Source organism: Kwoniella botswanensis, chromosome 1 (assembly GCF_036426115.1).
Source record: "Kwoniella botswanensis chromosome 1, complete sequence".
Lineage (NCBI taxonomy): Eukaryota > Fungi > Basidiomycota > Tremellomycetes > Tremellales > Cryptococcaceae > Kwoniella > Kwoniella botswanensis.
The window spans coordinates 12045509-12069051 of record NC_088599.1 but is presented as its reverse complement, the minus strand read 5'-3'; the positions used below and the strand labels follow the sequence as shown (position 1 = coordinate 12069051).

The 23543-nt window shown below is 44.2% G+C and overlaps 10 protein-coding genes across 10 annotated transcripts; 2 read left to right on the top strand and 8 right to left on the bottom strand.

The window, feature by feature from the left end:
• Positions 1-347: 347 nt before the first annotated feature.
• On the bottom strand, positions 348-977 carry L199_004555 (uncharacterized protein; the record flags this gene model as incomplete). The annotated part of the gene is made up of 1 exon (XM_064890281.1): positions 348-977. One exon carries the CDS (start codon positions 975-977, stop codon positions 348-350), a length of 630 nt encoding a protein of 209 aa, XP_064746353.1.
• Positions 978-1770: 793 nt separating this feature from the next.
• On the bottom strand, positions 1771-3627 carry L199_004554 (uncharacterized protein; the record flags this gene model as incomplete). The annotated part of the gene is made up of 10 exons (XM_064890280.1): positions 1771-1851; positions 1914-1990; positions 2048-2136; positions 2196-2265; positions 2326-2426; positions 2505-2619; positions 2681-2789; positions 2865-2936; positions 2999-3141; positions 3219-3627. 10 exons carry the CDS (start codon positions 3625-3627, stop codon positions 1771-1773), a joined length of 1266 nt encoding a protein of 421 aa, XP_064746352.1.
• Positions 3628-4063: 436 nt separating this feature from the next.
• L199_004553 (uncharacterized protein) lies at positions 4064-6350 on the bottom strand (the record flags this gene model as incomplete). Its single annotated transcript, XM_064890279.1, has 12 exons — positions 4064-4317; positions 4374-4490; positions 4556-4680; positions 4774-5101; positions 5175-5333; positions 5404-5524; positions 5601-5810; positions 5889-5920; positions 5974-5994; positions 6060-6093; positions 6156-6215; positions 6297-6350. 12 exons carry the CDS (start codon positions 6348-6350, stop codon positions 4064-4066), a joined length of 1515 nt encoding a protein of 504 aa, XP_064746351.1.
• A 1902-nt stretch (positions 6351-8252) lies between these two features.
• L199_004552 (uncharacterized protein) lies at positions 8253-9220 on the bottom strand (the record flags this gene model as incomplete). Its single annotated transcript, XM_064890278.1, has 3 exons — positions 8253-8291; positions 8366-8426; positions 8505-9220. 3 exons carry the CDS (start codon positions 9218-9220, stop codon positions 8253-8255), a joined length of 816 nt encoding a protein of 271 aa, XP_064746350.1.
• A 1635-nt stretch (positions 9221-10855) lies between these two features.
• Positions 10856-13580, bottom strand: L199_004551 (uncharacterized protein; the record flags this gene model as incomplete). The annotated part of the gene is made up of 11 exons (XM_064890277.1): positions 10856-10991; positions 11078-11167; positions 11233-11558; positions 11619-11653; positions 11720-11999; positions 12133-12373; positions 12444-12575; positions 12647-12676; positions 12770-12914; positions 13068-13242; positions 13314-13580. 11 exons carry the CDS (start codon positions 13578-13580, stop codon positions 10856-10858), a joined length of 1857 nt encoding a protein of 618 aa, XP_064746349.1.
• Positions 13581-13932: 352 nt separating this feature from the next.
• On the top strand, positions 13933-14608 carry L199_004550 (uncharacterized protein; the record flags this gene model as incomplete). Its single annotated transcript, XM_064890276.1, has 3 exons — positions 13933-14043; positions 14139-14445; positions 14598-14608. 3 exons carry the CDS (start codon positions 13933-13935, stop codon positions 14606-14608), a joined length of 429 nt encoding a protein of 142 aa, XP_064746348.1.
• Positions 14609-14825: 217 nt separating this feature from the next.
• Positions 14826-15740, bottom strand: L199_004549 (uncharacterized protein; the record flags this gene model as incomplete). Its single annotated transcript, XM_064890275.1, has 3 exons — positions 14826-14933; positions 15049-15149; positions 15356-15740. The coding sequence occupies 3 exons, from the start codon at positions 15738-15740 to the stop codon at positions 14826-14828; spliced, it is 594 nt and encodes a 197-aa protein (XP_064746347.1).
• Positions 15741-16271: 531 nt separating this feature from the next.
• L199_004548 (uncharacterized protein) lies at positions 16272-17528 on the top strand (the record flags this gene model as incomplete). The annotated part of the gene is made up of 5 exons (XM_064890274.1): positions 16272-16487; positions 16613-16685; positions 16755-16927; positions 17034-17331; positions 17407-17528. The coding sequence occupies 5 exons, from the start codon at positions 16272-16274 to the stop codon at positions 17526-17528; spliced, it is 882 nt and encodes a 293-aa protein (XP_064746346.1).
• A 530-nt stretch (positions 17529-18058) lies between these two features.
• On the bottom strand, positions 18059-19411 carry L199_004547 (uncharacterized protein; the record flags this gene model as incomplete). Its single annotated transcript, XM_064890273.1, has 8 exons — positions 18059-18126; positions 18186-18204; positions 18277-18357; positions 18425-18468; positions 18530-18594; positions 18660-18683; positions 18748-18826; positions 18895-19411. The coding sequence occupies 8 exons, from the start codon at positions 19409-19411 to the stop codon at positions 18059-18061; spliced, it is 897 nt and encodes a 298-aa protein (XP_064746345.1).
• Positions 19412-20716: 1305 nt separating this feature from the next.
• On the bottom strand, positions 20717-22813 carry L199_004546 (uncharacterized protein; the record flags this gene model as incomplete). Its single annotated transcript, XM_064890272.1, has 8 exons — positions 20717-20778; positions 20854-20872; positions 20984-21052; positions 21124-21167; positions 21289-21353; positions 21420-21443; positions 21524-21605; positions 21700-22813. The coding sequence occupies 8 exons, from the start codon at positions 22811-22813 to the stop codon at positions 20717-20719; spliced, it is 1479 nt and encodes a 492-aa protein (XP_064746344.1).
• Between the last annotated feature and the right edge of the window lie 730 nt (positions 22814-23543).

Here is a 23543-nt window from a genome sequence, read left to right as displayed (position 1 = left end):
AAAGATGAGCTGCAATTACGATAATATGTGGAATTATGATAAAGTATAATATATCCATCACTTGTTGTCGTTTAGTCCAGTATGTGATCATGTGTGTATGATGGCTCATGTATATGTAAATGCCATACTGAAGTTATCAGCGAGAGTGATCTGTATCATCAAGTGATACAGTAAAAATGGTTCCAGTACTCGTACTTGTCAGATCACATAATCGATCTTTTTTGAGTTACGTAGTTAGTATGTAGTTTACCTATATGAGTTAAGACTCCATCGATTTGATTAAGTATTATTTTTCACTCCATCTTTTATTCTCTTTATACCGCGTGATATATGATCCTAGTCGCACGCTACGCTACCAACCATTTCTTCTTGATCCCCATTGTATCCTCCCTCAAAATACCATGATCCAATTCTACCCCTTCCAATTCCCTATTCAATCCTAATTCCCTTTCTCTCTCTCTTTCCTTTTCTTTCTCCGTCTCTTGTTGAGCATCTGTATCTTCAATCTTGATAGAAGGACTTTGGGGTGTAGTCGATTTCCCACCCGGTGATATCGGACTCATCTGAAGATTTGGTGATTTATGTAACTTGAAAAAAGGTGTAGGTGGTCTAAACTTTTTCAAACTTGAAGTACTATTATTACTATTGGTTTCATTGTAGGAAGCTTTTAAATCGTCCATTGAAGATGATGAGAAGCTAACAGTTTTCTTTTTATGTCTACTACCTCCTTTGGCTCCAGCTCCTCCAGCAGAAGGTAAAGGTAATTTACCGTTCAGCCTGTTACAAGGGTGCGAGACTGTTATAGCTGGGACGGCCAGATACCCCGGTGAAGGATGTGGAGAACGAGGTGAATGAGGTGGAGGGACGGTCACGTCCTCTGGGGCAGTGGGGTGAGGGATGGTGAGAGGTTGGCGGTAGACTACTAAGAGGGCGAGCAGGAGGAAGGCAATATCGACGGAAGAAGATAAGAGATCCATCGTGGTCATTCACAGAGCCTTGAGGTAATGGTTCTCTGACAATGGGGAAGTGGAGCGACGACCGTGTGTTCAAGTCGACTAACGAAATTGTTTTGGTGAGTTGGAGAACACGAGGTTTTAGATTAACAGTTCGAAGTGGAGCTGATCTGAAGAGGATCAGTCGATAATGGCGTTAGTCAGTTAACGACTCAAGTAGGAGAATGTAAGTATGCTCTCTATGTCCTATCTTCGAGGTGAAATCCAATGAGCAACTACTTTATTTCTTGATCTCGTCTTGATCTTTTGTTGATTTTACTTTTTGTTGTTTGTTTTTGCTTTTCTTTTCCCTGAAAGATGATTTTTGTAATTTACTCTATCTTAAGTATATCGTCGATCAGTAAGGGGTGCACAATCTTGGAATGAACATGATATCATATATCAAAGGACGTCGTCCAGGGGTCATGACAAGGAGCATGTGATGAAAGGACGAGAAACGTACCAGACCTCTGACAAGTTTGCAGTTATGCTATTAATGGAACTGGGCACGTCCATCGCGTTAGAGAAAATGTACATGACATGTAAGATTGGTTAGAAGAAGTCAAGACCTCGAGATTGAGTCGCCACTGATCCTACTATTTGTGCTGTATCCTTTGCGTCAGCAAAGTGATGTTGAACATCGCCATCCTTCCTTATCTGTCAATAGACAGTCATTACGATGATATGTTTACTTGTGCATGTCACCATACTGATGCTTAAATGCATCTCCCACGTAAGTTGCGGTATCGTGACTGCATCAGATATCCCGTCGGTATGCCTACCTCCTTCGAGCCCCATCCAATATCCTCCATAGATCAGCTACCACCTGCCTATCAGTATGTCTCTTGTTCCTATCGATCTACGAACATTGCTTATCTGTCAGCTACCCCACACAGGCACCATCGAGAGATAGCTACTCACTCTCATCTCCGTCACGTTCCAGTCTTTCACAGTAGGGTTGACCGGTTCATTATGCCATTGGAAATATACTCCTTTCACTGATCAGGGAAATAATATCAGCTTGTTGTACAAATCGTCGGACAAGGTGAACTGACCATTTCTGAAGAGTATCCTAGGATCTTGCCATTTATAAGGTTTGAATTGCCATGCTTGACCAGTCGTCACCACACAGATCACTCGATCCCTGGAAAAGGCGACCTTCGTAAGCTTCTAACTGACTTGAAAATGGACTACAAAGCATACCAAGCATCTTGACCGAACTTCTGCAACGCCTCCACACCATCCACGACGAAGTATTTACTAGTCACGTCACCTATACAAACGAGTTAGTACTGTTCCCTGACAGAGACCATTTGGGAGGGATGCGACTCACCATGTGGTCCACTTCTTTTCCTGAGTATAGGTACGACATCTTCCGCTTTATAGTTCCCTTGAGCAACTTCGTTCTGCCTAGCTATCTCAGATGGCTCAAATCTATTCAAGCCGTTATCGATCAGCTGTGTGACCCATAAACGGCCTGGGAAGGAAACAGGTTAAGATGATTTCACTCACATTCCTTGCTCCAGGAACTTCTTCACATTCCACATGGTAAGCAACGATGTAGGGGATGAAGATATGATGATGATCGGATGTGTCGATCTTGCCTTCTTTGGGCCTGTGGGTACTCCTATGTATTACAAGTTAATATTTGGTGATTTAGATATATGGGATAAACAACATCCACATACCTATCTGCGATTGAGCTGGTACCGCAGCTTTACCGGCACCTTTATCGAACGATTGCCTTAACGCTCGTATTTTCTCTACCATGACTGTCTTCAGGAAACTTTCGAAGTTCTATGCGGGTAAGCAACCATCATCAGTTATTATCATCCGCATGATGGAGTATGTTGAATACAAAGTCGTACTTACGTTGACTTTCCCACCGCCCGAAGAACGAAGTACTGTATTTCTGTCTCGGAGTTCTACCTCCTCCGCTCGAAGCTATTCCCACACTTGAGAATCAACATGCTTGTACTCTTACTGTTAGGCAAATCATGGCTTACCTTCTTGCAAAACTCCCTATCGGCTACATCCACCTCATATTTCCTCTTCACGGGAGCAGCAGGTTTCGAAGGTCCAGCTTCGGAGGATTGTAATGCTGATGGAAGAGCTTCTGCAGTAGCTGATGCTGCTGACGGTGCTTGACCTGCATTGTAGTCGAGCAGCATCAGTACCACCCGACTGTCGATGATTATACCCAGTATGATGCGAGATCAGACGTACCAGCTTCGACTTTCTCCTCTTTACCTAAAACCCTTCCCACACCTTCACTCTCCCCAGTCAAGTACTCGACCACACCCCTCCTATCAGTAATAGTCACATAACCCACACCTCCAGCCTGACCTTTCATCAAATAATCCCTCACGCCGCTCTCCCTCTCGTTCCACGCCAACCACAATTGACCTATATTGTAGAACTCATCTTTCGATCCTGCCTTGGACGTATACCTCGTGGAAGTATCTTTGGCGATATTCGTAGGCGAGTCTGTAAGAGGAGGGACAGGGGGGAAGGAAAGGAAAGAAGCTTCTGCTAGAGTTGATGCGCCGGATGAAGAGGATGTGAGGAGTGTCGGTGGAAGGGAGGAGATGATGGATTGCCGGAGGAGATCCAGCGGGTCTGTTGAAGTAGCCATTGTGATCAGGGAGCCGCTGGTTGTGGCGAGAGATGGGACCGAATCAGATGATCAACGATGGATATAAGTAGAGATCAAGAGCGCTTCATATCGTCAACAGGAGTCAACTACCGTACTTTGTGCTCGCGACGGAATCAATTCTCACAACAGCCAGCAACCTAGCCGGCGACTTCCGCCTCATGGTCCTCACTGTACGAGTAGGTAAGAAGACAGATTTCTCATGGGCAGCTATTCACCTGAGTATAATGGCCTGCCGGCGGATGGGGAGAAAACGAGAATGCATAGATACACAAGAGAATCATCAGACGGTAATCTTCTAAATCGATTTCACTTCTTTCCAACCATTAGACACAATTCCAGCGTTGGCGAACTCCTGCTCTTCTGTATTATTCTTTCATTCCATATTCGTTCGTCCAATACATGAGGGAACATCCCCTTAATTGTTGTAAACGGGAGTCTCACCCTTTCTACCTTGAGAGAGCAATACGACAGCATATTTACCGGAAATCTTCCATCCGGGTTCTTCGTCGTCGAGCTTCTCACCGACACCTGATGGAATACCGACAACCACATCTGATTTGATCGTTCTCAACGACGCAACAGGTGGAGCACCGGCTTCGGAAGCTAGAGGTCCGATAGCTTGGTTGAATGGTGTGTCCAGAGGAGCGTGACAATCGTAAGTGAGTTTTCCTATAAAACAGTCGTCAGCATTTATCCTAAGGCTACTGGATGTGTGGAGGACTCACGGTGGTTCAAATCACCCTTGAAGATGACGAGATCAGATTCAGAGAGGTGTTGGAAGAGATCAGGGGCTTCGGAGTGGAGATCCCAGAATGTGTATCCGGTACACCAGAAGGGGTGGGCTACGATATGATGTTCGTTAGGGAGTCAATTAAAGTCTATTTACTGCAAATTGTGGCAGACTCACCCTCGTATTTCCATTTACCCTCTTTCTCGTATTGCTTCCACCTGTGACCCAAGGTTCTGAGCGATTCGACTTCGGCGTCAGAAGCATCTTGGAAGAGTTGTCCGTAGACACAAGAGTTAAGGATCCTATCGTATCCATATTTCCATCAGCTTACAGCTCTTGCTTTTCTCCAGGAAAATCAAAATTAATGTGATTGGTCGTAGGCATGGTGGACTCACCAATCCCAATCCTTCTTAGTCACATCAGAGACGAACCAAGGGATCTTCTTTCCGTGGAAGATGACTTGAGAGCAAGTTCCAGATTGGATCAACCAATCGGCATAGACCAAATCACAGTACAGTTCGAAACCGGCGTTATCGAGAACAAAGTCGATTCGACCGTTCTTGATGGTCATGACGTAGTCTGCCAATTTATGCAAGTCGTTTCCTAAGATGTTTTTCTCGGTAGCGGCCAAGTGGTCTCCACCGGTCGATTGGAGTTTCTTGATGTCTTCTTCGGTCATATCGATAAGTAATGACAAGTCGGTTGAGTTACCCCATAAACAGACTTTTATTGAAATAGCAAGCAGAACACTGTCAGTCTAAGGGCTCCGGATAAAGATGTGGGGGGATGGACTTACCTTGAGTCAATTCGAGGAACAAGAGCTTGTTCTTCTCTAGTCGAGCTTCAGCAGAGATGTTTCCTTCATGTTTGTGAGGTTCAGCAAATCTTTGAGAAAGCTCAAAGACCGCTTGGTTGGATCGAGAGAAGGTGTCACACTTTTGCCTGAAGAAGACATCTGTATTCACAAAGATCAGCCAACATTCTTTGTCCGTGGGTAAAGAGAGATGGGTTATATGACTGCTCACCGTAGTCAACCCAGTACTTGGAAAGGGAGAAACATTCTCTCAATCTTCGGTACTTGTAAGCTTCAGCAAAGAGCCATGGGGCATTCATGAAGTCTTTTCCTCTGAAGAATTTGGCAATTTCCTATCACGTAAATTCATACGGCATCAGTTTCTGATATACACGATAACCCATATATGTCGTGTGGTTGTAAACTCACCTTATTCCAGAGAGCAACATCACCAGCACCATCATCAATGATAGGTCTAAGTTTACTGTTTCCTTGCAAGTCACCCATCAAATCTTCTAATCGGTGAATACAATTGACCAAATCGACAATCCTCTCCTCATCGTACTCTTGGTTGAGGGTCTTCCATACGTCATCAATGGCTTTACCCAAGATGGTAGGGAGTCGAACACCCATAGTAGCCTATACGATCATAGATAAGGTTAGCCGGCCTATTCCCATAAGCATGAGAAGAAGAGAAGAGAAAGATGTAGTACGTACGTGAGCGAAAGAGTATTCATGGTATCCTCGGTCTAAGCCATATCAGCATCCAACTTCAACATCCTTACAGGGCTTTTCGACTTACACGCAGGCCAGGGAGGTTGATCTGTAGATGAGCACGAGTCAGTAATCACTCATGAACATGACCATTGTTCATGAGCCCAAACTTACTAGGGTTGACACGAGAAGGAGTTCGGGGGTATTGCTATTTGACAAATACTCATGAATCAAGCTGTCCAATCTGCACTAGGGATACAGCACACTCACACTCGCACTCTGCTTCATATCAGAAGGCTTGAGCTTAGGAGGCAAGTTGCCCAAGTTAAGCTACGATCCGAAAAAACCATAAGCGATCAACGTGGCTTGATAGCTTTCCGGGCTGATCCCTTCAATGAACCGGGTACTCACAACAGTCTTTTGGGGTGCCTTAGCACTAGGGTGAGTCTTGGTTTCGTTACTCATCTTGGTATGTATGCTACACAGATCCGGTTATTCACAGGTAAAGCAATCAAAAAAGAAGGAAAGAAAGAAGAATGAGAGGTGTAGGTATAGACAATTGCGTGTTTGAGCAAAAGGTAGAAAACAGAAAAAGTTCGATTCAGATATGGAATTGTATGGTTTGAATAATCGAGGGCCAAGGGTCGATTGTTATATGACGTTCGTAGGTTGGGTAGGATTCGTTATCGGATAGGAGGTCACCAAGGATGGGAATCGGCGAAACCGGAGAGAAATAAAGTAGGCAGGTCCAGAAAATCGAAAACGTCAGCGGGGTTATCCATTTTAGAGATTGCGTAAGCTTATGGGTAAAAGCTTGCGCTAACACAAGGAATTGCTAAAGAGGTCTTCTCGGGTTATGGGATTCAGGGTTGTTTAAAGTACCTCGAGCCCATACAAGCCGCTGACGTTCCTATGATTCCTGAATATTGGTGGGGAATCTGACGTTATATACTCCGTCGACACGAGTGGAATCAATTGTCTATCGACGAAGGACAGCCGGTGGAGGTTCAAGATGAAGATAGAGTAATCCGCATGAAGTAAGAGGTACTTCGCAAGCAGAGTTAGGTAGATAAATAGCAAAGAAAGGATATAAGATGAACAGCAAGACGAATACTTCAGAATATCTAACTCGAGATTGTTAAAGGGGACAACTAACTCACCTTTGACAATATCAATAAACACTCTGATTTCACGGTGACTAATATTCCAGTACTTAACGAACGAGCGATTTCAGTGGTTAAGAACAGCAGATCTTATGAGAGTAATGTTTATATAAGATGATAAATAAGCGCAGGAAGATAAATGGAACAAAGAATCGTAAAGTATATATATGAAGATTCCTCCAAACGATCAACCGTACTGGTTGAAGTAATCGGTGATCTACCGGTGCGTCAAGTGGGACAAAGGTTGATTCAACTGAACTAAAAGGGATTTTGATCTTGTTCAGACAGGGATAGGGGCTGATTGGGATTAGGTTGTTAAATCTTTGATTCACTCCAGATGCTGTGTGGCTTGTTGTCGGGCAACGGGAAATTGAACACCAAGGCTCAGAACAAAGGAACCGAACTGAACTGTGCACTAATAGGGGTATATCGTAGTATCAAATGACATGCTGCATACACGTTTCCGAGCGCATCGGATCGTTCAATCGCTCAAGCATGTAGCTCGAGGAGAGGTGAATCAACGAGAGTCAGCTGGGATCTATCGTTGTGTGGATGTGTATATTTGATCGGAGTGTGTGCTTGTGTATGCGCCCTTGTTATCTCGTTGATCGACCAAGTCGGAATTTGGATTTGATGTCCGTGTGATTTGGAAAGGGGGTTTTAACCTCTCAACGCCAAACAATGCGACTAAGCGACTCATGATAGTCTGTGCATGTGACTTTTCAGCTGCCTGACACACAGCTAATGAGCTACTCGTGCCCTTGTCCCCGTGCATGAATCGAGACAAAAAAGGTCTGGATGCAATGCGGAGCTGATTATATTTTACATTTTTGCTAAAACGTCTGACTAGTGTACGTGTCACAGTGTATTGATGACACCTGCTGGGACTAACTACTATATACTTTTCTTTTCGACTTTAGACTACTGTACTTATGTGTTATGCTAATATCTACGTTATGCTACAGTGAAATCTACAAGGAAATCTACAACACCTAATCCAGCTCTTCCCCCACTTACCACACCAGACAGACAAAGGGTGTGCGCTCGAGTTTCGTTTGCTTCGCCTTCGCCTTCGCCTTCAAATGAAAGAAGTCCAGCTCGATCCGCCTTCTATCCGTTTCTTTTTCCAATTACAGATCGCGGTGATTCGAGATGAATGTCGGAGAAATTTCGATAATCGCGACCATACATCTCGGAAGACGTGTCAGGTATTCCATGGTCGAGCAGGGACCATACCAATTGGCTATGTCGCATGATAGTATCCCATCATCAGATCAGCTAGGTCCATGAAAGTCATTGAGATCAATACAGACTCACATGAATGCAAGGGATCATTGGTGCGGGCCCATGCGCATAGGGAGGGAACATGTTCCTATAGCTAAAAACACCAACATTTCTATGCCCTCAGCGTATATACACGCATCTCTTCCGAGGAGAGTAATTTCCACAGACTTACTAATTCTGACTGACAGGATCTCTAACACCTGCTATCCTAGGTAACGGTGGCTCCATAGCTGGTTTTGCCATTTCTCTCATCGGTATTTCCTGACCAGGTGCAGGAGGCCATTGAACAGGTGGTAACACTCCTATCTGATGTGGTCGTATCTTTTCTGTCTCGGTCAAGTCCAACTTATCTGGAGCTTTCAGTACGGCAAAGTTTATCGGCGATTTCGGTGAGACAGGTAAAGGTGGTTCAGGTCTAGTATTATGTTTTTCACTTGTTTGTCTTCTTCCAGATGAATAATATCCATGTATATGTGCATTCGGTCCATTCACTTTATCTCCACCCTTTTCAGTTGATCTTTTCGATTTATGACTGGATTTAGATCTTGGGGAATGAACGGAACATGAACATGAACCACTGATAATTGATCCTCCACATGTAGGACATTCTATCACTGTCCCACCACCACACTGCGTACATGTACATGTACATGTACGAGTACTGCCTTTACTTGAAGGTTGGGTTATAGACGCAGGAGCAGATTTCACGTTGATCGCTTTGGGTCCTGGTGGAGTAGCGGTTGATGCGCCTTTCCTCCAACTATCGATCCTTGCTTCCTGAACGGGGGATAGGAACATACTGGATTGACCGGATCCAAGGAAATGCGGTTGACCTGTAGTCTGTCGACGTGGTGAGGGGTCAGGACGTCTGGGTACACCTGTAGGCATGATGACTTCTGCTCTCTAGCTTGATTCCACTGATGTATGACTCGAATGACCAAGGAACTTGGTGAGTACTGTATGACACGGTCTCGATATTCACTTTTATCCTCTGGTAGCAGGTCAAATGGTCTATTTTGATCTTCAAGGCAGAGTGCAGGCAGAGTGGCAAAAGGAAAAAAAAAAGGCACGAGTACAGTGATAATCTTCAAGATGAACAAGTCTCGCAAGCTTTTGTGGGAAGGTCTGAAGAGGAGCACGACTATCTTATCAGTTTTGATGTAGACAGGAAGACTTTGTTATTCGGAATCAAAGAAGTATAGCTACAGAGAAATAATAATGCGTTTCTTTTCTTTTTTTTGGTTTTTTGTTTGTCTTTTCGTTTGTATGTAAGCAGGATGAGTCACTTGATCAGCTGTAAGTACGCACAGATTGATGGCGTGATACGGAAGGAGAACGAGTGGAAGTGATATACAAGGTCTGAGAGGCGAGGTCCCAGGAAAGTGTCAAACACAAGCGTAAGAGAGGAGAGATATCATAACGAATTATGTGTTGAGGGAGAGCCCGAGTAGGGGAGGAGGAGAGAGAAGCTGGGTTGACAGAAAAGTCTTCGGTAAAATGATAACTAGAAAGACAGAAAAACAATGAATGGATGGTACATTATAGAAAGACAATAGGAATGGAATTCTTTGTACCACCGATCTGTCTCGTCCTCTTTCTCTCTTTGTTGCTGTCTGTGTATATCTCATTGCGTACAATCAAAGGAGGAAAGCATCGCAGACCGTATGGTATTCTTCGTTACGAGATTATACGATCAACTCGGACTTTCTATTTACAGTAGATTATATTTGAAGAATAAAGGTAAAAGGGGAGGGGTCAGACGAGAGATCTTCCAATGATGTATTTTGGATAGCTTACGGTACGGTGAAAAAGGGGGGAAACTCATCAAAGGACTTCTGCCCAGAGAAAGTCGTATGACCTCGGATGGAGACTTGATAAGCGAATACGATTTTTCCTATCATACGGTACCATAGAGACATTTTAGGTGGAAGTGGCGAATGGATGAAAGGAAGGAACAACATCGTCATGATCCGTCCGCATAAACGGCCCGCTCGCCAGCTATTGCGCTGTATGAGAGAAGGCAATGACGGAAGTCCGAAGTCAATGCTCCGTGATACTCTCGAAGGCTAGACTATGTTCCCTCCGATTTGTTCGTGGGCGGACGAACAGCTCACCACCAACTCTTCGCCACACCGTTGCGTTGAGGTGCTCAGGCCTAGCAATTGTCGAACCCTATGACGTTCATGATTGACAATACAGATTTCATGTTGATATTCAAGGATAATACAGTACACTCAATCACATTCATGCACTTGACTTTGACAGTTGAAGTTCTTAACGTGGTATGTCATCCATATCAGAATGATATACAGTTATCTGCGTGTACAATATACTACAATAATCTTATATGCAAAGGTACCAGTAGCGTACAACATTCTCTTTTCCGTAAGTCAAAAAAATATCTCAATGAACTTTGATCGTAAGCATCATGTACAATACAACGAAATTACTTCCAAAGATTAACCCAAAACCCTTCTTGACTCTCTTGACGATATTGATATCTCGACCGTCGACACTCAACGCTCAATCTAAGAAAGGTCTCTGATTCAACGTCCTGGCGACTTCCCAACTAGTAGCATGATCACCATCCATATCGTGCCACATCCAATAATCAGATAACATCCTTGCCGCTGCTCGATTGTCGAAACATGCGTGAGGGCTATAAAACGAATAACAAACAGAATCAGAATCAGCTCAAGCTCTAAAGTCACGGTCGTGATTTCAGCTGAGGTCAAAGAGACGCACCCAAATGCACCCAACATGTCTAAAGCTGTTCGTCTAGAGGGATGAGAAGGAGGAATCTCAAAACCGGCAATGAGGATCGGCCAAGTCAACCTACAAGGACAATGCCAGAGGTCAGCGACAATTGGTTCTTACACATAGCGATATCTTCAACTTACCAAGTGATTTTCCCATACAAAGCTAACATCTCTCCAGCAAGTTCAATGATAGCCTGTGAACTGCTGACGACTCTCTGATCATCGCTGGGAATATTATACACCTTCCTCAACATCCTTATCCTGATCGCATGCTTATACGAGTGATTCCCATACTGAGTTCTCGGATGTAATGGTGTAAAGTTTTCAGCTTCGTCCCATATCTTCAACTCTGACATCAACTCTGATGAAGCTTTGTGTAGTGCAACCAGGGAGGGATCGAGGGTAGGTAAGGCAAGTTCCGGTAAGTGTCGATTAAGAGCTCGAACAGAGGCTATCAAGTTACAAGCCTATTCATTTGACGGATCAGCCATTGAAACACATCAATAAGGCTCCAATAGCTGACTCACTCTTGATATCATATCCACCATTCCCCTTGATATACCTACTCGTACGCATAAGCATCAGCATCTCTTTCCCTGTTAACGTTACATGTACAGCTGACACCCACCAAACATCCTTTCAACGCTCTCCCACTCGAAATCGCTCCTCGACCAGCTCTCAGCCTCGAAGAACCACGGTGTGAATGCATCCTGCAAGATACTCGGTGCGAGTTCCGTAGTCATACATCCGAACACATCCCGGATCGCCAGCTGTTCCATAAAGAATCGATAAGGTGATAATCTATCTCTTGGAGCGTCTTGCAAGATGTTTTGTGCACCGCCCAGTTGGTCGATAAGCGATAAGACGGATGATAAGAGGTGATGCCATGAGTCGTCCGCTGCGAGGGACTGTGAGGTGGAGTAATCATGATTAGCCCATATTGTCTCGTGTGTTATGGCGATCTGACCTTCCAGTCCGATGTCACAGACGGATTCGGCAATCTCATGAAAGACATCCACGAGATGAGGTGTTTACACTCACACTAGCAATCGTGCAGCTCAACAGCGCCGCCAAAACTAATTCTATATTCTCCTTTTCCAATACTTTCGGTTTCCCATCTTTATCTTCCAGAGTCTGCCTAATCAGATTCATCACTTTCACTTTGGATGATTTCGTTATTCGCCATGCGGCAGCTTGATCATTCGGATTGGTAGAGTATGTGAGATGTACCCCACCGACTGCTAGGATTGCTGACCTCAGAGCGTCCGCCGCGGGATTGGTCCTATGTTGTAGACAATCAACAATATCAGCTGGAGGGATCGAGAATTTGGATTCAAAACTGAAGTACGTACCCTGGTAGGTGTTTGAATGCGAGAGGCGCGTGTACGGTGATCCAGGGGTTCCACGGACGATGATTGGATTCGAAAGCTATGATGATATGGACCGTTCTCGAGAGGTAATGGCGTATGACTAGACGTTCGTCTCTATATGAACATGCTCGGTTATCAGCTTACAATCTTCGTAAATTCATAAGGCTGGGAGAAGTGCAGCTTACACCGTTGGAAAATATGGTTCGAGGAATGAGCTATATTACAATCAGGTCTAATATCAGTCCCACGATTTTTTTTGTAATCGATTTGCCGTTATGTCAAGCAGGAAAATAAGAAGTGCAACTTACGGGTCCATCATCAGCCCTGTTCTAGCTTTATCAGGAACTAACCAATCTACTAGATCCCCATTTAGCGTACCGTCCGCATTACCAGTACCATTCTTGTTCTTGAGTGCATCGGGAGGTAAAAAGTTAGGTGGGATGTGGACTATCCCTCTTATACGACGTATAGGTATCGTAGATTTTGAATTGTGACTATGTTGATTGCGTTGGTGCGAGCGTCCATCATTGTCAGGATAGACAGGTTGAGAATGTAAGTGAGCAGGTTTCAGTGGATAGGGTTGGATAGGTGGTAATCTGATTGTACCAGGATGTGAAGGTGTCGATGAAGGTAAGATTGATTTAAGCTCTATTGAAGATAATCTACTCGGCTGAGAGGGCTTCTTATTAGGCGTAGATATAGAAGAACCATCAGGTGTATTGGTTGATCTACGTTTTTTATTACGTCGCCGTTCACTTTCATCTCCTGATGGCCACAGACACTATTGCTCAACGAGTCAGTCAATGTGACTGTCGTCACATCACAAAGGATCAAAGCAGTTTTGCGACTCACCTCTCTAGATTTGATCCTACACTTATCGCAGATTGGTCTCTCCTCATTGCATTTGACCTTCCTAGACCTACATGTCAGACATCCATCTCTCGATCTCTGGGATTTGTCGGTGCTCTGCGATTGCGATTGAGCCTGATGGAGGTGTGATATTGGATGCGAGTGGTTGTGCGAGTCCTTGTGGGGATTGGGGTTGGGTGAATAAGGTGATGAGGTCGAGGCTGAATTTGATGATTCGCCCGGAGTCAATGTGTAGCTTGTGGGTGACATTATGTGTCATTCGTTGATCATCATCAGACGTTGGATCAGTGAATGCATGGTGAAGGGGGAAAGAGAGAAAGAGAGCGATGATAGCCGAGAACTGTACTTCTACTATGTGATCGTTATCTTTTGGTTGTTGAGGGCGGCATTTCCTACCTTATATAACCCAACCCACCTTTGCATCCCCTTAACCGATATAACGTAATTCCATCATGAAACAGATTTGATCCCGTCACATCATACTCCCAGTAGTCTCACTCTGACAATCCATCACGTACAGTACAGTACATACATCGATTAATCCACAATTCGAGCTGAATACGAGTACAACAGACGAGCAACCTCAAAGTCATCTATCATCATGAACCCAGCCGCACCACCACCAACAGGAGCACACCTCGCACCAGATGCTTCTCCCTTACATCCACCATCGGTGATGCACAACACCAGGATATTGTCATCCCTAGGTACAGTGAGTTCCCTTCCTCATTGGTCTCGTTTAATCTCTCTCTCTCCTGTCATACGAGGTATTGTCGCATTTCATACTGATTCTCATATTGTACTTAGCTCTCAGCATGCTTTTCAGGTCTCATATCAGGTATTTTGGGCTTCACAAACCTCAACGGATTCTTGCTGTACCTCATCTCATCGATATTCACCTCGTTTATCCTACTGGTGTTGAAATGCAATTTCGACGTCAGACGTTATATCCCCCAAGCTCATTCGAATACTTCATCGTCAGATAGTCAAAGTAGTGGATCAGGTGGAGGAAAGAGCATAGAATGGAAAGGATATTGGGCGTTGACGGGTATAAATCAAGAGAATTTATTGGGGTTCTTGTTATTCTGGATAGGCAGTTTCGCTTTGATACATGGTGAGTCGCCTTTTTATCGTGTCAACATCCCACAAGTAGAAGGAACGTCTCACCATAGCACTACGAGGGAGAGACTATACTGTCTTCCCACTCTGACCAGCCATCGGTTGAAACGCTGCAGATAATCGAATGCTAATCTGTCTTTCTCACAGTGTACGACTGAACCGGTCATTTCAGGCGACGAGCAATGACAAAATAGAAGAACAATATGGTGTTGTCATGCATGATGTATAAGCAATAATCATCAGGTGAATTGGATCGGATTGACATGTCCCTCAGAACGGGGCCCTGCTAGTACACTACATCGTGCTTATACCTAAATGAATGGATCTATGGAAAAGAGTCGCTGAGTGTCGAACACCTTTTCATTGAAACCGTTTCTACCTTGGCCCACCCGTTCTAGGATCGATAGGTTCCAATGGACACAGCGCAGCAGCTACCGTCCTTCCTTCTTCAGCTAGGAGATTATACGTCGAAGCTGCATTACGCTAAAATGACAGCATCACATTATAGATCAGAAAGTGTTTTCCTTCTCCTTGGGACTGATTCTTGTAGTAAAGAAAACTCAAAATGGCGTAGACCATAAATAGAGACCTCACTCACCGTATCCATCACATCCAGCTGTATACCCAAACTTGATATGTAATCTCTTATCGGTTTAGGTGCTGGGATGGCAGTTTTGCCCGTACCGAATAGTAGTATCTCTATATCATTGAGGTAGTAATTAGATTGATTTCCACTCGTATCAAGATCATCAGGACATATGGGATTGTCTCCGTCCACTTCTCTACAATTGAATTTGCTCGAAAAACAATTTCCCCAAGCCAAGTGTGTTTTCTAAATGTACGACAAGACAGCCTCATCGTCTTATATAACTCCACTTCATCATTCCTGATTTGAGAGAACTTACCAGGCCTAGGAACAACCAGTTCAAAAACCCTAAACCTCTCTTTCTCCCATCCCTTCCACATTGAATCTAGCGTTGCTTCATGGGTCAAAGGCGGATCTACATCCCATAGGACCGCACGTCCACTATGAAATATACATCCTCCTGGAATTACCAGATTATCCGACAAGATGAATCCCCTAGGGGTGAGCTTGTTGATAGCTAGGTTCGGCTTGTCATCTGAGTCTGGAGAAGGAGAGAGGATGTTCTGGAATGATCGTTTATGTATGTAAGTCTGGATCTTGGCGAGGTCGGATCGTTGCGATAGAGTTGGAATACACCGAGGTTGAGCATTAGGACGTATATGAGAGAGGGAGGAGATGATTGGTCGGACAGTCGATGATCGCATGATGGTTTCTTTAACGGGAAGATGTGGGGACCTTGCCGGTGTCGTAAATCTGCTTTACAGTCTTGTGGTTGTATTTAAAATGTGATTGTAGGCGATCTGAACAAGAGGAATTGTGATTGTAAGAACTCCGTGGTTGAAAGAAACTTGAACGATTCAACGATCGAACTTGCTATCAACGGGTCAACGTCATGAGATTCTTAGCCGAACTTTGTGAGCAAACCTCGAATTTGTAATCGATTTCCTAATCGTGATTACAAAATCCCTCTAAACCAAGGCAATTGAGGTACCATCATTACGAGTGGATGGTGGTGGAGGTCATCCAGTTGATTATGCTGATCGGCATCGTACCGCAAGGCACAGAAGAAGCGGGGAGGGGAGTAGCACCGAGTGAGCACTCGTAGTTGACAGAGGTTGACTGGACCAAACACCTAGATTAGGTATAAATAGATCCTCATGTACCCAACATTCTCATGCAAGATGAAAATCTTTGTGTAATCCCTTCCGCTTTGATTCAGCCGACCTCAATCAAAGATGACCTTCATACCCCTCTCACCATGCTGTCTCACCGGTAGCAGACTGACCGGAACACCCAGAGGGACGTGGGAACCCGTGATACAAGGTGAAAGGAAAGTAGGGAGGTATCATACCAGACCATCGAAAATCGAGGGAGATGAGAATGGTATAGCCAAAGTGGTAGATGGTAAACTCGCTCTAGTTTTGTTGACAGATGCATTTGGATTATCACTTGTGAGTGACGCGCCCTGTATTACTTCACCATCACATGAGGAGGAGCAAATATGAAGAAGCTCCGGTCATTGCTATATGGAATGGTATGATTCAGCTTACCTATTCGTATAACTAATCATTCATAGCCCAATCCCAAGATCATGGCTGATGCATTTGCCGATCAACTGAAAATCAACGTGTTCGTCCCAGAATATATCAGTGGGTATCGATATCGATATCGGTACCTTAGGAATGACCAGCTGAGCTGATATTTTCTCATGTCATCAGTCGACCCTCCTCCTGTGGAAGTGTTCGACTCTGTCGCTCCTTTATACCCCGACCAATACGCCAGTCGATCATGGGCGATGACAATCTACCAGATCGTCGAAGTATTATGGAAGACCTGGAGATGGTTACCTATGTTATTATTCCCCAAGAAACAAGTACCTCTAGCTCAGAGTGTAAGCTACCGTTCACTCATGCACCGAACCGCCACGGATCCACATAAGACTCTGCGAATACATATTTTACTTTGAGCTGATGTTCGCGTTTGGGGTTGTCACATAGGCAATAAACGACCTAACCTCCGAGGGATACACCTCGATAGCGGTAGTGGGTTATTGCAGGGGAGGAGCAATGGTCCAACACCTCCTTTCCAATCCCGTCAATACCACCTTAGTCGGAGGGGTGATCTGTCATCCTTCACCAGAGAAGGAAACTTGGTCCAACATAACTAAACCTACTTATTGGCATTTGGCAGATCATGATCAGATGTTCGGTGAGAAGGATATCAACAAACTTAGAGAGACATTTGAGAAGAAGAAGGATGATCAGGGTGTGAATTTTCAGTGTAAAGTACATAAAGGTATGTCACAACAACTTGTCCCATATCTCACTTTCGACATTGCATGTTGATTCCCCTTTTTTCATTCCCAATTAGATACTGTTCACGGGTTCGCAGCTAGACCTACATTAGATCATGAGAATACTAAAATCGCATTCGAAGAATCCAACACGTCAGCTGTAGAGTTTTGCAAGAAGTATTTGCTCGGAGTGGATTGAAGAGAAGGAAGTGAAGTGTTCGAATATTGAACACCATACATTGCTGGGTATATTTAGACGAGTTCCAATGTAGTAGTTACTCATGTCGTGAATATGAATATCTCAGACCGAATGGTTGGAAAACAGGTTCACAAAGAAGTAAACATAAAGTTATTTCTCTTTCTTCAAGTCGTATATAAGTTGTATATTTAATATCGATGAATGTCGAAAGACTTATTTTATTAGTTTGGCCTTCAGAATATTCAGTCGTCTCTCCCATTCTCAGGGAGAAAGAATGGTTTGCAGCCCTCTAAAGCGCTGTGTGAACATCATTCATACAGATAGGGATAATTGCATGAAGATTTCGTATTGTATGTAAGTAGATATACTGTAGATAAGCTATATATATAGTCAGGGCATAGGTTGGTATAGTAGAATGAAGGGAATAAACGGGATACTGTAAGAATCAAAGTTCCATATCATGGGAAACTGTACATGCAACCTATCGAAGGCTGAAAGTACACAGTATCCACGAAAGCGTCAAGCTCGATTTAAGAAGTCTTGGACCCGACGTTCTCTGCGAATTGGCCAATGACGTTTCCAGGTGGGTTGTACTCGCCTACCAATCGAATCAGAATTAGCTAAAACCGCTTGAAGAATTGTACAACGAAAACTTACACATGATGTAAAGGGAGTCCTTTGATATAGAGAACGTCGCACAACAGTCAGCTGGAGTGTGACGAATCATGCAGTAGGAGAAAGAACTTACAGAGCCAACACCACTGAAAATCGTACCATCCGAACAGGTTACAGCGGCGCATCCAATCTCGGTAGTAGCCTTCCAAACGACCTACGACACAACGATTGGGTAAGCTTCATACGGCTGGAGGGGGGATGATCATAAATAGAGAGCTTACTTGGGTGAAGTGACTGTATTGAGGATTGCTTGGATCGTATTCAGCTATTATCGATGGTATATCGTCAGCTCCGATCATGAGACCTTTCAAGTTGAGCGAACTCACAAGCTTCATCGGCCCAAGCGTTGAAACCATCTGTAATAGTATATCCACCACCTGCTCCAGCGGCTCTACGAAGAAGGCAACTCACATCAGCTCCTATGTCGAATATGCAAGGTCGATAAGTCAGACTTACAGATTCTCTCCGTAAGGACCGTTACTGTGAAAATATAAGGGATCAGTAATTCTACTTGATTGAATACAAGTAAGTAGCCTTCACTCACGTATGCTCCATGTTACAAGCTGTCGCGTGGGACTTTGCATAATCAGCGAGGGTAGTGCTCCAAGTGACCGTTCCAGCGCCTACCACAAAACGCATGACATCAGCTCCGTTTTGAAGCACAAAATAAAGGAGGAGGGGACGAACATACCATATTGAGCTCTGAAATCGTTATGAAGTTTGACCAATAAATCAGCATCAGGATCGGAAGTCCCACTTCCACTTCCACCTGAAGTGGTGTTGGAGACGCTGGATGTGGTAGGTTGAGCAGCGAGGTTGGTCACTGAAGGAGCGACTTCGGTAGCAGCAGTGGAAGTAGATGATTCGGGTACAGAAGATTGTTCAACCGAAGCGAGAGTCGAAGTGGAAACAGGTTGTTCAGAGGTAGAGCTCGTTGAAGTCGAAGTGACCAGGATGAAAGTGGGCTCTGCACTGTCACTTGAAGTGGGATCTTCAATGACGAGTGAACTATCTACGCTAGCTTGAGCCGAGGTGGTTGGGGTAGTCGACGATATGACGGTAGTACTTTGAGGGTGATGTCTTGTATACCATTGAGTGACCGTTGATACACTCTGGTTATGATGGGGTCTACAATGAGGTACAGCATTTACCCCATGAGGAATAGCAAGCAAAGAGGTGAGAAGAGGGAGTAAGGTGAATCGTAACATTGTAAAAGCTACAGTACAGTGGGGTATTTCGTTCTTGTTCGTAGTTGTCAAGGAGAGATGTTTTTGGTCGTGAAGAGAAAGAAAAAGGAAAGGACTGGACTGAGAATGTAAAGAGTGTATATAGTTCTATGGACGTCAAGCCCTTATTCACTTGGAGAGTTGAGTCAGATAATGAGAAGGTGAAAGAAGAATGTGGTGAAGAAGAGGAAGAGGAAGAGGAAGAGAAACGAAGAAGGAGAAGGTGTTTTATATTAACAATAAGAACAAGTACAAAATAACAGATCGATCGAAACGACCAAGATGGCGGCTTGTATCATCGTTGAGCGGTTGGTCGTTCATCGTTGAGAGAGAACCTTGTTTTGGTAGTCTAGATTAATCGATTGGTCGATTAATCGATTGACGATGGAACAACCAAGAAGATTGATTCTCAGGAACCATCACAATCCCGTTTCATCTTTTCATCTTGGTACCAAATCCGTTCCTCTCGTTCTCGGCTCTTTGGCGTGAGGTGTGACGAGTGACGAGTGATGACGATCCATGCGTGATGATTACGAGTATCATTCTTCATTAAAAACACGTCTTTCTCTGCCTGAGGTTCACGTCTTTTTGTTGATAAAACGTAAAGTCCAGAAACTCAAAATTGTAAACACGAAACTCTAGTCATCAACCGTCACTTACCACTACCCCACAACGAGATTCACCCCCTTTCCCTTTCCCCCGTTCCTCGTTTCAGATTTTCAAGGTATCGTAAAAATACTCCGATCTGTTGATTCACAATTCATCCGACCTGCTAGTCGAGGACCGTGCGTGACTTGATTGCGTTTCACCCACTAATATTCCTGTAGGTCCGTGCTTGATCTCACTCTTCTTTCCTATTCTTAACGAGGTTCTTCGAGTTTCAAGCTGCACTGTGGAATTTCAATGCAAACAGCTACGTGAGGAAGGGGAAATTATTTCCATTCATGGTACAGGTCAACCAGTACAGGTTGTCAACAGAAAGAAAGTGATTATATACATGCATGAAGATGCCAAGTATACTGAAAATACGCACAGCGTAGGACGAAGGAAATAATCTACGAGTTGTAGGTATATGTATGTATTGTCCCAAATGTACTTTGATATATATATAGGTATGTATATTTAGAAAGAGTGGAGGAGGGGTGCAAGCGATCTCATCTAACAGCACCAACGATATATGATGAAACGCCAACTGTCATGTTATTCGTGATATTCATCTATCTTATCTTAACCATTCTTCTCTATTCCCACTTATGGATCTGTTCGTACAGAATTAGAGATTTGGCCTTACCTCTTACCGACATTTTGGGCGAATGCACCTATGACATTACCCCTTGGGTGATATTCGCCTGACCGGCCGCAATAATGTAAATCAGCTTGTGGGCAAGTACGACGGGCGAGAATCAAGAGACTAAAACACTTACACATGATATATAGTTGACCCTATATTTTCACACCATCATCATGCCAGGCCATCAGCACCGATACTCACATCATAGTTCAGTCGCCAGTGCAGACCTTTGTAAACGATTCCAGGAGATGGCAGACACTCACTGCCATACCGGTGTTGGCACCGCAGTTTATAGCTGCACATCCAATAGTAGTAGTCTCTTTCCAAACGACCTATCGAGTAAAGCAAACGTTCGACGTGTAAGTATTCGAGCATGGAGGACGTTCATGTGAGGATAACACACCTGGGTGAAATGACTATAAGTCGGATTACTCGCATCATAGTCAGCTAACAAAGGACAAGGGCTTGTATTAGCATGTGTCTTGTATCTTTCTGATTTGTCGAGCGAGAGGACAGATTCTCAGTTTGTAGGTTTTCAGGCTGACTTATCAAGGTATACTTTACTTACAAGCTTCATCCATCCACATTCCAATTGAGCTTATGATATCCATAAACCCATCTGTTCCTGTTGCTCTGTAGTGGTCATCATCAGATCATCAGTATCGCCCAGTCCCAATCGACAAAATCGAAATCACTAACAAGTTCTCACCGTAAGGTCCATTACTATATGATCATGAATCAGTCAAAATACATCATATGCAATACTCCACATGATATGGCGAAAGGGAAACGGTAGCACTCACGTATGTGCCATAGAAGCACAAACGCTCGCATGGGTATTAGCGTAACTTGCCAATTCGTCACCCCACGAGACGTTTCCTGCGCCTGTCGATCACAGATCATCCAAACAACCAGAGATAAAATCAGTCTTCAGTCCACCATATGGTGATGCAAAGTGAAGTGCATAGATCTGCCTCACCATATTGGTTTCTCCACTGGTTATGACAATCCACAAATTTCCTTTGATCATCATCCTGCGGTGCACTGGTAGCCACGGGAGCTTGGGAAGTAGTAGACGGAGCGTTAGACCAAGAGTTCGTCCACGATGATGTCCATGAAGACGTGTGAACGACTTGTCCACCCGAGTTTACCACCGCGTTTGAAGAGTATCCTCCAGCTGTGGATGATGAATATCCCGTATTTGCAGCTGAAGGCGAGTTTGGAATTGTAGGTGTAGGTGTACCAGCAATTGATGGAGGAGAGTACATTTGAGAAGTTGGGATGGCTCCCTGGTTGGTCTGACCGGACGAGGCTGGAGCTTGGTATGAAGATGTACCTGGCGTAGAAGGAGGGGTGTACCATTCTGTGACTTCTATATAATTGGTCGAATAGATCGTAGGTCTCTCATAGCTCGTAGTAGCTGGTGGAGCGACGTAAGAAGGTGATGAGATAGATGGCACTGGTGCTTCGGAGTACGGTTGACTCGTAGGAGGTTGATATGCATATGGCTGTGATGCAGGAGCAGTAGATTGTGCACCATATCCACCGCCTCCACCAGCTTTCAATATACTCACATCGACTCCTGCCGAAATGTCAACACCCATATCACCAGCAGCAGGAGTAGATGAAGGTTGTGATTGCTGTTGTGATTGTCCACCGCCCCATCCGCCTTTCCTACCTCCACCACCACCACCTCCGCCACCCCATCCTCCGTACCCTTCGGAGCCAGCTTCGGAGTTTGGGGTACCTTTGTCTTCAGACGGAGGGGTGAACAAACCTAGGCCGGAAGCAGAGGCGGAAGGTTGAGGAGCAGCGGCGGCGGCGTTGGCATTCGAGGTACTAGCATCAGAAGCGGAAGAAGGGGTCCAAAGACCCAAAGCAGTCGGTTCAGTGGTGTAGTCATTCTTGATTCCATTTTGAGGAGTTGTGTTGGCTGTCGTAGGAGTATCTATAGTTGAAGATGAAGGTTGAACTCGACTTCTCCGTTGTTTATTCGCATGTCGACGTCTTGGATGATGACCAGAAGGATGAGCCGAAGTAGTTGTCAATAAGAGAAAAAAGATTAACAAAGTAGTAGAAAGTGCCAAACGCATATTGTCCTAAGGCGAGAATAGGCGTTCAAACCAGTTGATCAATCAAGATGAATATTCAGTAGGAAGAGAAGGAGAGAGGAAGCTTGTCATATGTGAGAAGAGGCGAAAGCCAATCCGGATCAAGTATCGGTATACTATGCTGTATCGTAATAAGTATAACAAGGGAAGAGAGTTCGACTACGATGTATGATGGACAATCGAGAGAAGAAAACGATATCAAATACTGTATAGTATGTGATAATGAATGAATGGATCTAGTTTGTATGGTGTACTGTATACTATCTCTCAGAAATAGCAATAGCCAGAAAGATGACGATCAAATTGGTGTGAAAATGGTGATATGATAGTATACGTTGATAGGTAGAATAAAGCAACGCAAGATAAAAGGGCAAGGAGGTAGATTTGGAGGTTAATGAATCTCATTGTTTATCAATTCGTTATATGAGATACTATGACCATCTTGTTCTTTTACCTGATTGATGATTGAATCTAGAACTTTTTTTTTGAGATATTACTATATTGCTATTGTAGTATGTTTGTCAATCAATCAGTTTGAATCATAAGTCCAATTGACCTTAGATTGTAAGGAAGGGGAAAGAAGATTATCGACTCTTTTTCCCTTCCTGACTTCCTAAAGCAGTGACACCCTGTTTCATATTCCAAAGGTATCCATCCGTCCATCCATCCATCTGTGATCGGTGTCATTCACCAAGATCCCAACTTCTCTCGG